The 14,251-nt window shown below is 40.0% G+C and overlaps 1 protein-coding gene and 1 long non-coding RNA gene across 5 annotated transcripts in view; one reads left to right on the plus strand and one right to left on the minus strand.

Moving 5' to 3' along the window:
- LOC140500978 (uncharacterized) overlaps window positions 1–12,906 on the minus strand; it is a 33,684-nt gene extending 20,778 nt beyond the window's left edge. For 3 of the 4 annotated variants that reach the window (XR_011965999.1, XR_011966002.1, XR_011966000.1), the window contains exon 1: window positions 12,768–12,906. This is a non-coding gene — a long non-coding RNA (uncharacterized lncRNA). Of the gene's footprint in view, window positions 1–9,035; window positions 9,160–12,767 lie in introns of all 4 variants that reach the window. The other variant, XR_011966001.1, reaches the window with a different exon arrangement.
- Window positions 1,880–14,251, plus strand: part of LOC140500977 (aquaporin-7-like) — a 49,411-nt gene continuing 37,039 nt past the window's right edge. Inside the window, exon 1 of the mRNA XM_072604113.1 lies at window positions 1,880–3,094. Within this exon, the coding sequence (XP_072460214.1) occupies window positions 2,316–3,094 (779 nt within the window). The 5' untranslated portion in view covers window positions 1,880–2,315. The remainder of the gene's footprint in view (window positions 3,095–14,251) is intronic.

Genomic DNA, 14,251 nt, shown 5'->3' on the forward strand with positions numbered 1-14,251 from the left:
AAGTGAACTGAACAGAAACAGAAGAACACTGCAAACAGTTACAGCAATATTGTATGATGAAGAACTGTGAATGACTTAGCTATTCTCAGCAATACAACAATCCAAGACAATCCCAAAAGACTGATGATGGAACATACCATCCACTTCCAGAGAAAGAACTTTTACTTTTTCTTTTCTTTATTGTTTATGAGTTAGGAAAGTCTTTTGGGAAGTACAAAAACAGGCAGTAACCTATGAGGATATTTAAAAACATATTTTTGTAACATTGCATCAAAATTTATTTTAAAGTAAAGAAAAATTTAATTTCTGAATTAGTTTATTAACTGTACCACAGAGACTTTTCCTGAGGCCCCTTAATATAAGGCACTGGGGAAGAAATTTACAAAGGGTAATGCTGGACCTCCTGAAGGCAATAGGGATTTATCCAAAGTCTGGGGGCTTTGAACTTTGGCAAAAACAGCACAGGGAAGCAAATGTTTAGGAAGAGAATACTATGAGTGTATGTCCACTTCCAATCCACAATTAAATACAGAAGATCCAGACATTTCAGTTGAGTTAAAGAATCAATTTTGGAAGACGTAAGTCCTGATATCATTGAATGAAAATAAAAATGCTTAACAGGAAATATCTTGTGATTGCTTGAAAGAATCAGACATATTTATAGCCCTGCGTATAATTTAAAAATCTAGTTTGTTTGGAAGCACTCAGTCCAGCAAGGAAGCGTTCAAGCTTCAGGAGCTTCTAGGCTCAGGATCTCTTTGAGGAAGTATGCCCTTATGCTGCTACCAAAGGGTATAAAGAAAAGGTGGAGGTGTTGCAGCCTGGGGTGCTGGGAATCCCAAAATGTAAAGGTACAGGGGGCTCGGCCTTGAAAGAATTTGAACACTCAAGCCTTCTTTCAATCAGAGTAGCAAGGTTTATTTGTACTGCCTATAAGAGTGAATCTGAGCAATTTATGGGGGTGATTGGAAAAGACAGCGGGAAGATCTGGATGGGATGAAGGAGTGGCATGGGGTGGGCCAGTGGCAAAAGAGAAAGTGTCTAACTGGGATGAAGGCAAGGTAAATGGCATTGGGTGGGCCAGATGCAGACAATGTAAGAAGTTAAGTGGTCAGAGAGCCACAATGAAAGGGAAGTTCAAAGGAGTATTGAATATCTAGGTGGGGGGCCAGGTGCCTCAGGGGAATCATCAGTATGGGAAAGTTCAGGGCAAAGACTTGATCATTTCATCAGAGATTGGAACAAAGCAGGGGGTGAAGAAGAAATAATGGCAAAGGGTTTTGAGATGCAGAATAGGTAGCCTAGAACAGTAGAACCAGAAGACCTGGATTTAAATATTCCTCTCTCTGTTATGTACTATCTGAATGACCCTGGTTGTGTCCGATTCTTTATGACCTCATTTGGGGTTTTCTTAGCAAAGATACTCCAAAGATGGAATAGTTTGTCATTTCCTTCTCCAGTTTATATTATCATGAGGAAACTGAGGCAAAAAAGATTAAGTAACTTGCCCAGGGTCACAAGACTACTAAGTGTCTGAGGCCAGATTTGAATTCAGGAAGATGAGTCTTTCTGATCATAGGCAGGGTATTAGTTGTCCCCAAATAATTATAGTTATATAATTATCCTAGTACTCAGAGCTATCCAAAAGTGAAATGTGCTGTCTCAGGGAACGATGGGTTTCTTCTGACCAGAGGTCTTCTTCAAACAGGCTGAAGAGAAATTCATAGAAGATATTTTTATTCCTGTGTGAGATTGACTTGAGGTCTCTGATGGCTCAAATGCTGATTTTATGACCTCATCCTAAGCACAGGGCAATAATACTGACCTCACAAAGGGAGGTAAGGGAAACTGTTTCCCTTGGCATTTTGTTTTCATAGTACCTGGACCCCCTCTTTGGGGAAAAAATGGAACAGCTAGTGCTAGATCCTGGAGTCATGTTATTTTGTATGCCTGGTTGTTTAATGTGTCTCATGAGCAGAGACACTGCTCTCTGACCTCTCCCCACTGACCTCTCCCCTAGAGAGGCTTCTAGAACAGGGCCTCTTTCCTCTTTGTGTATCTAAGAGGCACGAGACTTTGCACAAGTATAGAAAAGGGACAGCAGACAGAAAGGAACAAACCTGCTTTGACTTCCTGAGTCTAAGTGCCATAGGCCAAGGCACACCAAGGAGAGCTCTCTCTATGGAAGACTCAATTCTGTGAGTACCAGCTATAACTCCAGAGTTCCTCTCTATGCGAACTGAGAAAACAGAAATAGGAGACTGGAACTGAACTAGCAACGGGCCCAAGTCTGTGGGAGTGAAAGCAGTCACAACATGGCATCCAACTATACACAAAGATATGCTCAACCCAGAAGTCGACCTATAAGGAGACTACAAACATCTAGTGATGTGATGCAGCGCATGCAAGAAGTTTTTCAAGGAGACATGATGCGAGAATTCTTGGCAGAATTCATGAGTACATATGTCATGATGGTGTTTGGTTTGGGGTCTGTGGCCCAGAAGGTTCTGGGGGGAGATGATTATGGGACATATCTTACCATCAACTTGGGATTTGGCTTTGGTGTTGCCATGGGGATCCATGTGGCTGGGGGGATCTCTGGTGCCCACATGAACAGTGCTATTACCTTTGTAAGCTGTGTCCTGGGTCAGAAGCCCTGGGCAAAGTTTCCTGTCTACATAGGGGGACAGTGCTTTGGATCCTTTTTAGCATCAGTTACCATATATGGCCTCTATTATGAGGCACTCCTACGGTACACAGACGGGAATCTGACAGTAACTGGACCCCAGGCAACTGCAGGCATCTTTGCTACTTACCCTGCCCCTCATATGACTATCTGGAGCGGATTCATAGATGAGATATACTTAACCGGCCTACTCCAGCTATGCCTGTTGGTTATCAGTGACAAAAAGAACTGCCCAGCTCTGCAAGGGACTCATGCTTTGGTCAGTGGTATCCTCGTGATCACAATAGGACTATCACTGGGCATGAACACAGGCTATGCCATCAACCCAAGCAGGGACCTGCCCCCAAGGATCTTCACAAGCATTGCAGGCTGGGGCGAAGAAGTCTTCACAGCAGGAGACTACTGGTGGTGGGTCCCTGTAGTTGCCCCTCCATTAGGAGCTCTCATGGGAGCCATTATCTACTTAATCTTACTTGGACCCAACCATCCTCCTCAGAACCAAAACATAAGGATACAGGGGGGGGGGTTGCCTCGAAAGAATTTGACCAATCAAATTTGTTTCAGTCAGAGTAGCAAGGTTTATTTGTGACGCCAATAGAAGGGGGCTAGATTCTAAGTGAATCTGAGCAATTTAATGGGGGTAAGATTGATACTTATATACAAGAAAAGACCAGGAAGAGATCTGGATGGGATTAAGGAGTGGTAAATAGTCTGGGGTGGACCAGATACAGACAAGGAAAGAAGTTAAGTGCTCAGAGAGCCACAGTGAAAGGGCAGTTAAAAGAATCATTGAGTATCTAGATGGGCCAGATGCCTCACTGTGAATTGCCAGTATGGGAAAGTTCAGGGCAAAGACATGGTCTATTCTTTTAAGGGCCCAGGTCCCATCACCCCATCATTCTCCCCTCAAATGAAGGGTCCCAAAATCTTTTGGAGTAAGGGGCTAAAGTCTGGGTTTATGGAACTGCTTCCTGCTGGCAAGGGCCATAAAGCTGTCTCTCCCTCTAGGGGTTCACAGGGAGAAGGTTGACTCAAACCCAAGCACAGGGCACAATGAACAATGGGTGAACATGGGCTGGTAACCACTTTTTGTTACCAATTGTAGGTGAATGACCCAGAGTCCAGGAGACCCAAATTTGACAATTAAGTCTGAGAAGCAAGTTCAATATGTAGGGCCCAAATATAGGGAGAATTAAAAATGATGTCAGAGTGGGGGAAAACAAAGAAAGAGTTCCTTTAGAATTATTCACATTTGACGCAGGATTATCTGATCTTGTTATTTTCCCAAAAGTTTCTACTCTGATTCCAATTCCTTTTGGAAGTTCAGATGCTGTTGGGAAGTAACAACACTTTTCAGGTATAAGTTTTCCACCCCTGGGTTCAGTAGTTACACAAATGAATTTGCTGGAGACTAACTTTTACTCCAATTATAAGAAAAGACGTGGGAGGATACTTGAGTAATGACCAGGTTAAATACACATTTTTCTATAGGTTACCCTCCCTCTAAGAAAATTGATTGCACAGAAACTCTCTTCCCCAAATCAAACTGAAGCTGTTTCTGATTAAATTTCAGTCACATGACTAAGCAGGCAGGCAGATGAGTACTAATACTAATTTATCCAGTTGTTCGGGATATGGAATGATGACACATTCAGGTCAAAACAGCAAGATCTCACATACTCGTCTTGTGCTCACATCTTTTACTAACCGTTTTCTCTGAGGAATAGTTAGGTAGGTAACACTTTTCTCAAAACAACACAATGGGAAAACTAAGCCAGGAGGATTCCAAATCTTGGGGAAGTCCCACTGAGTCTGGCTACATGGCTGAGGATCCAGGTGGCCATGAGACTAGAAAAGAAGGTGGATCTGGCATGCACGGGCGTAGAGACTGGGAGTCCCTCCAAGAAGGAAGATCCCAGGGTGTAGTGGAGGGAGTAAGCCTCAGGAAAACAGAAAGGTTTTCCCAGTTCCCTAGCATCCTAGAGAATCAAGAGAATTGGGCATATGCTTCCAAATAGGGTGTCCCCTATGTAGTAGAAGGTATGTGTAAGTCAGAGACAGTCTCATAACTGCCTGACCTGAAAGGAGCCTAAGAGCAATAGGCCTGAAAAAAAGCACCTCCAAGCCTTGCTTGGTGCTTGGAGAGTGACTCTAACTGCAGAGGAAAAAAGGGAAAGAGAGAGAGAAGGCTTAAATACCTTCTGGTATTGATTGGATAAGGGCTTGAGGGAGTCAGGCAATTCTCCATATAGGGTCACCAAATATGTTTCAGTTTGGGGTGCTGGGAAACCCAAAATGTACAGGTACAGGGTGAGTCTGCCTCAAAAGAATTTGACCACTCAAACCTTCTTTCAGTCAAAGTAATGAGGTTTTATTATAATACCAGTATGGTGGGCAAGATTCCTAGTAAACCTGTTGTATTGCCAATAGGAGCAAGTAAGATTCTAAGTGAATATGAGCATTTTAATAGGGGTAAGATTGGTACTTATATGCAAGAAAAGCCAGTAAGAAGATCTGGTAAATGGAGTGGTAAATAGCCTGGGGGATGGGCCAGTGACAAACAGCAAAGGGAGTTAAGTGGTCAGAGAGGCACAGTGAAAAGGGCAGTTAAAAGGACAATTGAGTATCTAAGGTGGACTGTGATAGGTCAAATGGCTCAGGCAAAATGCCAGTATGGGAAAATTCAGGGCAAAGCCATGATCTTTTTCTTTTTGGGGTCTAGGTCCCATCACCCCATCAGGGGGAACTGATAAGTGTAATCCAGAAGGAGAGTTAACTCCTCACCCAAATTGATAAGGTTGTTGGAGAGACAATCAATAGGAGGCTGACAAAGGACAAACACACAAAAAATACAGAAAGAGGGCCGCCTGAAGAAAGAAACAGCTTCTAGGTACATGGCCCCTTAAACAAGAAGAGTGATGGCTATGGACTCAGAAACGCCATTCCAATGCGTAGGATTTCCTCTAGATACCAATATCCTCTACACATGTGCCTTACTACCATCATGTTCTAAATTTAAGCCCATTCTTTTTCAGGACTCTATGTATACATGTTAGAAAGTATGCCTGAGGCTTTGAGTATTTAAAAAAAAAAACATTTTTTTTTAACCAATTGTTTTTACTGTAACATATTAGTATACGTTTCTAAATGCTAATTAACTCTAGCTGATAATCAGTGGAAATATACTTAAGACTCGTGAGCAAATGTACTAGAAAACTCAGCCCCTCAAGATTATCCCCTAGAACTTTGAGGGAGTTAGTTGTCAGACTCCTTCTAGGGATCTAATACATCAGTGGCAGTGGGATTGGAAGAGTTCTCAAGGAGGGGATACTGTAAAAAACAAAAAATTATAGGTCTAGTGTCGGAGCTCAAAGACCATCTAGTCCAACTCCTTAATTTACAGGGGAAGAAACTGGGACCAAGAGAGATTAAATGAATTGCCCAGCATCCCCTAAGCAGGGAGTCAAAGAGCCAAGATTCTATCATTGTTGATTGAGAATAGATCACTCTTGAAACATTTCATATCTGCTTTTTGCCTTCTTTCCAATTTTGTCTACAAATACCGCCCGAATGGTATAACTTAGCTGGCTCTCTATCTTTCCTTTTGTCTGCAGCTACTTTCCCCAGTATTGTCCAGTATTGGTCAAAAACTTCTGTCACTTTCCTACATAAAAGGTGTTGCTCTTGTCTGCTGTTTTTCCCCGCCTAGAAAGGAGATCAAATGTCTTCAGGTTCAAACAATTTCTAAGCTATTATAGACTTCTTCTTATGAAGGAAAAATCAAATGGATAAGAAATGCTTATCGTTCAAATTATATTATGCTTTTGGATAGGTACTGTACTACATTATTCAACTAGTAAATATATTTTAAAGAGAGATTCAGTACAAATGGACTGTGATTTGAGCTCAGATTTGAATAGAGAGGAGAGTCAGCTGGGCTATTTTTGTGAAACTGTACAGTACTCTCAATTATCTCATGCTGCTACCATATTCAGACACATACCACCCCCCAAAAAATGTTTTTATCATTTCTTCATGTAATGCTATATGTCAATAAATCATGTAACATTATAATCTCCAAAGATTTAACATAGTGGACAACCCAAAAGGAAATGGTAGGCATGTATGGGCAGCATCACATTACCAGTGAGGACTTGTGTGCAAAAATATGGCATAAAATATATTATTCAAGAAAGCGATACTTGTACTTCTGCATTATTAAAAGCTATTTACATAGAGAAAGACTGTCAGCATATTGGATAGACAATCTATGAGGGCTTATGGAAGGACCTGTACAAGAATCACCTACAATGAAGTATGTAGATAGGTTGTGATCTGAACTACTGGAAGTTCAGATCACATCTTTATCACCTTTATCAGTGCAACCATGTATCCAATGAAGATATGTTATATATTTCATATTGATTAAAGAATTCTGTAAAAGAGCAACATAGCCAAAATCTTATTTTTGTCATTTTCCACGTTTCAGAGACATTTGGTTGTTTAAACACATTCAAAGGAAGATACTGTAACTGCCCATGGTGTCTTCTCATTGTCTTCTTTTCTAAATTGGATTTTACTATGACTTTTCCTCTAATAGTATTTTGTCTAACTAGCCCAGACAGCTGAAATGACTGCTATATCTCTAGCCACTTGTCTCCTGTCCAGACAGACCTTTTTCACTTTTTCTGATGTAATGAGGTGCCGCTCACTATATATAGCACCTTAGAATACTCCTGAAGAAAATATTCATAACATCCAGATGTAAATAAACAGAAAGTCTTTGGCCTCTTTCTTTTCCTAATTTTCAAACTATATTTCCCAACATAGTTTCTGTCATTGTACTCTGTGTCCATCTTTGCATCTAAGTCTTTAAATGTTTTTGGAAGTTTACCTAGTTTGGAGAATCTTAAAGATTTCTTCATAGAATTTCTATCACTCTTCATCTTTTGAAAGAAATGTTATAACATAAACTGCAGATACATTTATGGTAATCTGAGAGCTACAAGATGAAATGACAGTCCCATTTAATAAAATTTTTGTTGCCCTTGAGTATCCAAGTGAGAGCAATTCTGCCAACCCCTTGATTTGGCTTTCTGGAAAAGAAAAGTAAATCTATGAGATGAGAGTCAGTGGAATGTGGTAGTAAAAAAGAGTTGATTGAGTATTAGATTTAGAATGAGAAAGGACCTTAGAGGACTTCTAATCCAACCCTTTCACATTAGATGAGAAAACTGAGATCCTAAAAGGTTAAGTGATTTGCCTGGGGTCTCACACTATAACAAAGTCAGGATTTGAACCCAATTTCTTTGACTCCAAATACAGTATCCTTGGAGTTAAAGATATTGGTGCAGGTCCTTGCTCAGCTCCTTACTACTTGAATGGGCAGCTAGTAGGTGCAGCGGATAGAGCACCGGTGTAGGAGTCAGGAGGACCTGAGTTCAAATCTCACCTCAGACACTTGACACTCACTAGCTGTGTGACCTTGGGCAAGTCACTTAACCCCAATTGCCTCATCCTTGATCATCTCCAGTCATCCTGATGAATATCTGATCACTGGATTCAGATGGCTCTGGAGGAGAAGTGAGGCTGGTGACCTGTACAGCACTCCCTAACTCAAAACAAAGTCAAGTACAAGTCATGTCATTATTTCTCTGATGGCATGGTCTTCTTCAGCAACAAAGGAGGAACATACCACTTGAATAACATTGAGCAAATCTTTATAAAATGAGGAGACTGGACTAAATGAACTATAAGGTCCATTCCTACCTTCTGTTTATGTATCATCTTCTTTCCTTCTACATAGCTAAAATTTCTTCATGTCTTCTGGTTTTGTTTATAGGACAAAAGTCAATATGGATATGCCTAATGTAGTTGTTCAGTGATATGTCAACCCATCTGACAATGTTTGCACATTAAGAGTAGAGAGATAGGGATAGGATCTGTGATTTCATTGGCATAGGAACTCCAGGATGAGGAAACTCCTTCTACCAATGCAGATCAATATTTTCTTGGCAACTAGTGTTTACTGTATGTCAGGCAGCGAGCTAAATACTCTACAGTCATTATCTCATTAACCTTTACAACAACCATGGGAGGCAGGTACTATTATTATCCCCATTCTATAGATGAGGAAACTGAGGCAAACAGAGATGAAGTGACTTGCCCAGGATCACAGAGCTAATAAGTATCTGAGGCTGAATTTGAATTCATGGCTTCATGATTCTAGGCCAGGCCTGTACAACCTGTGACCCTACCAAAGGATTTCAGGTGGCTAAGATCCTTTGGCAGGCCCACAGGTTTTGTAGGCCTGCTCTAGGCCCAGTGCTCTATCCATTGTACCACCTACCTACTAAGAATGGTGAAATCCTTAGAACTCTGCCTTCTTTTGAGATACACTCCAATCATCATTGCAGAAGCAGACTACACAGGACTGAAGGCTATTTTGCCTTTTTGTACATTTCATGGTTTCTCTGATAAAATAAATAAAAAAGAAATAAAAATCACCTGGTGGCCTTAGTTTCCTTCAAGATCCAGTTCTGGTAATACACCTTAAGAGAAGTTTTTTCCTGATTCCCCCCACCTTATGATCATTTTTTCCCTCCTAAACTATTCTTGTATTTACTTTTCTTTATCCTTTCGTATTTACTTTTCTTGAGAATGTTGTACCCAGTAGATTTTTGTTTCTTTAGGGAAAGAATTGTTTTTCGTGTTCATCTCTGTATCTCTAGTGGCTAGCAAAGTAGTCACTTAACAAATTCTTGTTGAATTAAACTGAACTGGATTGGTCAGCCCCCTGGTAATGAGCATCTCACTCCGTATTGATTTAGGCTGTTCCTCTGACAACAGACAAACAAACCATCCACTTGAATCCTCCCCAATTTGGGGATGCTTGTCAGAGCTTGCATTTTGTTGGCATCATCTCCTAAAATTTCAAGTTTTGCCACACTCTGATGAGATTTCAAAGCTGGTCTTCTATGAAAAGGCCTCTGGATATAGTACCTTTTTTTTCTATAGTCTGAATCAGATAGTCTGATTATTACTTAAGACTCTCTTATAATTCCTTCCAGTACTATACCTAATAATACTTTTTTCTGGATTGTTGAAGGTTGGGGAAGAAGAGATACATTATTTTAAAGCTGGGTACTTTTTCAAAAAGAAATGTTGATATACACACACATGCACATCACATATAACACAGTGGGCCTCAAAGTCTGTACAGTTTTCTGTTATTAAAAACTTAAAATTGCACCGACTTTTAGGATATACTTTGTATGTATAAACATCAAATGTCATCATTTTACAATCACACCTGCCATTTCTTTAAGTGTTTTGGAATGTAGTTCACATGACTGTTAATTAAAACGTTATGTCACTTAGTTACTTAGCTTTTTCTCACTTAGCTTGCATTTCAACTCTGCCACTTTTGTTCACAGAGTTATATAGATAGAGATATATGTACATGTATATACATATATGTAAATTAAATGCTGGGTTTTGATTTCAATTTAAGTATTCCAATTTTAACACTTTCTCCAAATATTAAAAGAATGAGTATGTAGAACTACAAATAATTGCTGTATATAAGTGACTTGACTGACTAAGTGGTATGAGTACAGAGTTTAAAAATAGCAAAATACCTGTTGTTTTGAGTTTACATTTTCCTCAGGAGTAAAGGTGTGGAAAAGTAGAATCTAACAGAAATGCAGATAAGCAGGAGTTTGGAGACAAAGAAGAATACCAAAATGCTATAGGAATCGCAGAATTTCAGACTAGAAGAGAACTTTAGAAGTCATCTCTCTAAGACTAACTTTCCACAGCATTCCTCCTAACAAGTAAAAAGTAAGAAGGAGTCTGCTACCTCCTGAGGCAGCCCATTCAAATTCTGCACAGGAATTGTCAGGAAGTCTTTCCTCATGGCAAACCTAATTTTGCCTCTTTAAGACTCCTGCAATAGTTTCTTCTGCTTCTCTCTAAGAGCAACCAGAACAAGCCTTCTCTCTAAATGACAACCCCTGTAGCACTTGAAGATTGCTATTGTGTTCTCACATCTTGTTTTCTCCAGGCTAAATATTGTCAGGTGTTTTGATTGATCTTTATATGACAAAGTCTTCTATTCCATCCTAATTCTGGCCATTACCTCATTTGTCAGGGGCTTCTCTAAAATGTGGCAGTCAAAATTGAACACAGGTCTCCAAATGTGATCTAAAGGGCAGAATATAGTAAGAGTACATCCTCACTTATTCTGGATACTGCCTTTCTTAATGTCACCCAGAATACTGTTGAGTTTTTTGGCTGTCTGAGTCATATCATTAACTCATTTTGATCTTACACTCTACTACAACATCCCTTGACCTTTTTTCATACCAACTGCTGTCAAATCACTTCTCTCCCATCCAGTGTCTTTGAAACTGATTATCTGAAGTGTATAAATTTATATTTACCTTTATTAAAATTTCAGTTTCTATTATTTACTAAGCACTTACTATGTGATAGCCACTATTGTTATGGATAGAAAGACAAATGGTCCCTTGTCTCAAGAAATTTATGTTCTGTTGGGAGATAATGCATGGATGTAGAAGTATATATTCCCTCTCTTTCTCTTTCTCTTTCTCTCTCTCTCTCTCTCTCTCTCTCTCTCTCTCTCTCTCTCTCTCTCTCTCTCTCTTTCTCTCCCCATATGTGTGACTGGGTGTGAACATATGTGTATGTATATGAACAGTTAGGTGGCACAGTGGATAGAGCACTGGGCCTGGAGTCAGGAAGACTCATCTTCCTGAGTTCAGACCCTGCCTTAGGCACTTTCTATCTATGTGACCCTGGACAAGTTACTTATCATGTTTGCCTTAGTTCTTCATCTGTAAAATGCACTGGAGAAGGAGGCAAGCCACTCCAGTATCTCTGCCAATAAAACCCTGAATGAGGTCACAAAGATTTGAACACGACTGAAATGACTAAATAACAACAAAATGGATGGATATAAAGATAGATGATAGATAGAAAGATAGATAGACAGACAGACAGATAGGTGTAGATATAGATACAGATATCACACGGTTGCCAAGACCTAGAATTACGGAGACTTTGGACACTGACTCTGTACCTTTCAGATTATCATAGAAACAGCTGGTATTCAGAGAACTAGTTCCTTAACTGACATCCTGAGAATTGGACAGTTTCCAGATATTTTGACAACAATTGGTCTATAATTAGCCATTCTGAGAAAAGCTTGGCAGGCATTCTGATAAAAGTAAGTTTGTTGAGGAAAGTTCTATTTGGGGGTTTCACTGGCTTCAGTAAAGAGACTCCCAAATTTGGGGTTAACACATGAGGGGATGAAAGACAAAAGTTTAAAAAGCATTTGTTTGAAAGAAGAAAAGACAATTATGTGTCCTACTCTTCTAATGCTTCATCTCTTTTTAGATCCTAATTCCGTCATATAATAAATTATTTGGTTTTTTCCAGAAATGAGTAATCTCCAAATTTGTTGTCTATTTTTAGATCTTACTTTTATCTAAGGCATCACTAAAAATATTGAATAGTATAGGGCCATGGGCAGATCCCTGTGATACCTCATTTAAGACATCCCCTTCCAAGTCAGCAGTGACCCATTAATAGCTACTTTTTAAGTATAGTCATTTAATCAGATCTGAATCCACCTAAATGTGTTAACATCTCACTCATAGCTATTCATTTTATCTCTAAAGAGAGCACAAAAGATTTGGTAAATGTTTTGCTAAAATATAAGTATACTGTATACTTGCTATAGTGACGGCATAGCTTACCAAGAGGAGCAAGTCTTATGCCAGACCAGCAGGCTGCTTGTCCTCCTGTGGAGCTCACAAGTAAAAGAATGAGGCGGGAGAGCGGGTCAGTAAGCAACTCCGATTTATTCAAGCAAGCACTCTGATTATATAGTCTCTGCCAGCTAGCCCAGTGAACCATGGTAACACACAGAAACAAACCCGAAACTATAGAAATGAACACAAGCTGGAACTACAGTGACAACAACAAACCAGGGGTGGGGCCATCCCTTCCAGCGCCATCTTGTTCACCCTTCCCTGCACCGGACTCAGTTTACCTGATGTCCGTCAGTGTGGCATCCCAGATGGTGTGGCGATCAGCACCCCTTACAACTCCCTCTTTTTGTTTTAGACCCGATGACCTTCACGGGTTTGTACATCTCTCAGCTCGAACTGATTTTCAGTAAGCATCTTCATAGTATCTTTTACAGTTCACAGGGCATATTTGAGACATGCTGGTATGAGACATATAACAATCAAGATAACAATACTTCCTGACAACAATTGACCTAGCCAATTAAACAATAAGGTGGAATGACCAAAAAGTTGCATCATGTCTGAAACAAAATTTTCAGCTATTAACCTTTTTGTCCCTTGAGTATTTATATCCAATGCCAATTTTTCCAACAGTTTCATTTCACTTGAAATGTTGGTGAGTGTTAAACCATGTAACTGAGCTCTTATTTCTTCCCAATTAAATTCAGTATCATTGTACAATTTGTTCATCATGCAAAAATGACGATATCTGTAATCACATCTTAAAGCCAATTGTGTTTCTATGGCCTGCAGTTCATCCCCAATTGCTATTACATCATTTCTTAACATTAGAATGGCCTGATAGAATTCATGATCCATCTTCAATAGTTCCCTAAATCCTACTGATACATTATTTGTACAAACACCAAGGATAGCCCTTCACCAGTCCTGTAAAGTTGAAATGTCTACTAATGTCCAAAGGTCCAATACTGGTCCTTAGCCTGGCTCACTGTTAGAAGTAGTAAGATGCAGCTGACTAATTTCATGGCTCAGGTGTTGTAGTTTCTTCTTCTTTCTCTGGCAGGCTCCCTGTGATTTCTTCCTGGTGCTGTATGACCCATAGTCTTTTCACTGGTACCCAAATCTCCTTGTCTCCTGTAAAGATACAAGCATAACCCTTGCCCCAAGTTAGCATGGTATGTGTTCTAGCAGTCAGTCTGAGCTGACCGTGTATTTCATGGCAGACATAAGACCATGCTCATCGAATTTTAAATAATTGATAGTGTAAAGTACCAATTTTAATTGATCATGTGCCATGGACCTGGGTCCCGAAGCTCCCCCTTTTTGTTTTTGGACATATTGTTTTATGGTGCGGTTTGCACATTCTACTATGGCTTGTCCTGTGGAGTTATAGGGGATCCCAGTCACATGAGAGATTCCGAATTCCGAGAGAAATTTTTGGAAGGCCGAAGCAGTATATGTTGGGCCATTATCAGTCTTTAATAGTCGTGGGATGCCATGGGCGGCAAAACATTGAAGCATATGACTACATACATCCTTAACTGCCTCTCCAGTGCGTAGAGTAGCCATGATGAAACCAGAAAAAGTGTCTATAGACACATGGACATATTTAAGCCTCCCGAATGAAGTTATGTGAGTCACATCCATTTGCCAGATATCATTAGGATGTGATCCCTTAGGACTGTACACTCTGCATGGCATCGGTGGCTGGAAAGGAATGCATGCTGTGCATGATTTTACAATCTTTCGGGCCTCTTTCTTAGTA

This window comes from Notamacropus eugenii, chromosome 4 (genome assembly GCF_028372415.1).
Source record: "Notamacropus eugenii isolate mMacEug1 chromosome 4, mMacEug1.pri_v2, whole genome shotgun sequence".
NCBI lineage: Eukaryota > Metazoa > Chordata > Mammalia > Diprotodontia > Macropodidae > Notamacropus > Notamacropus eugenii.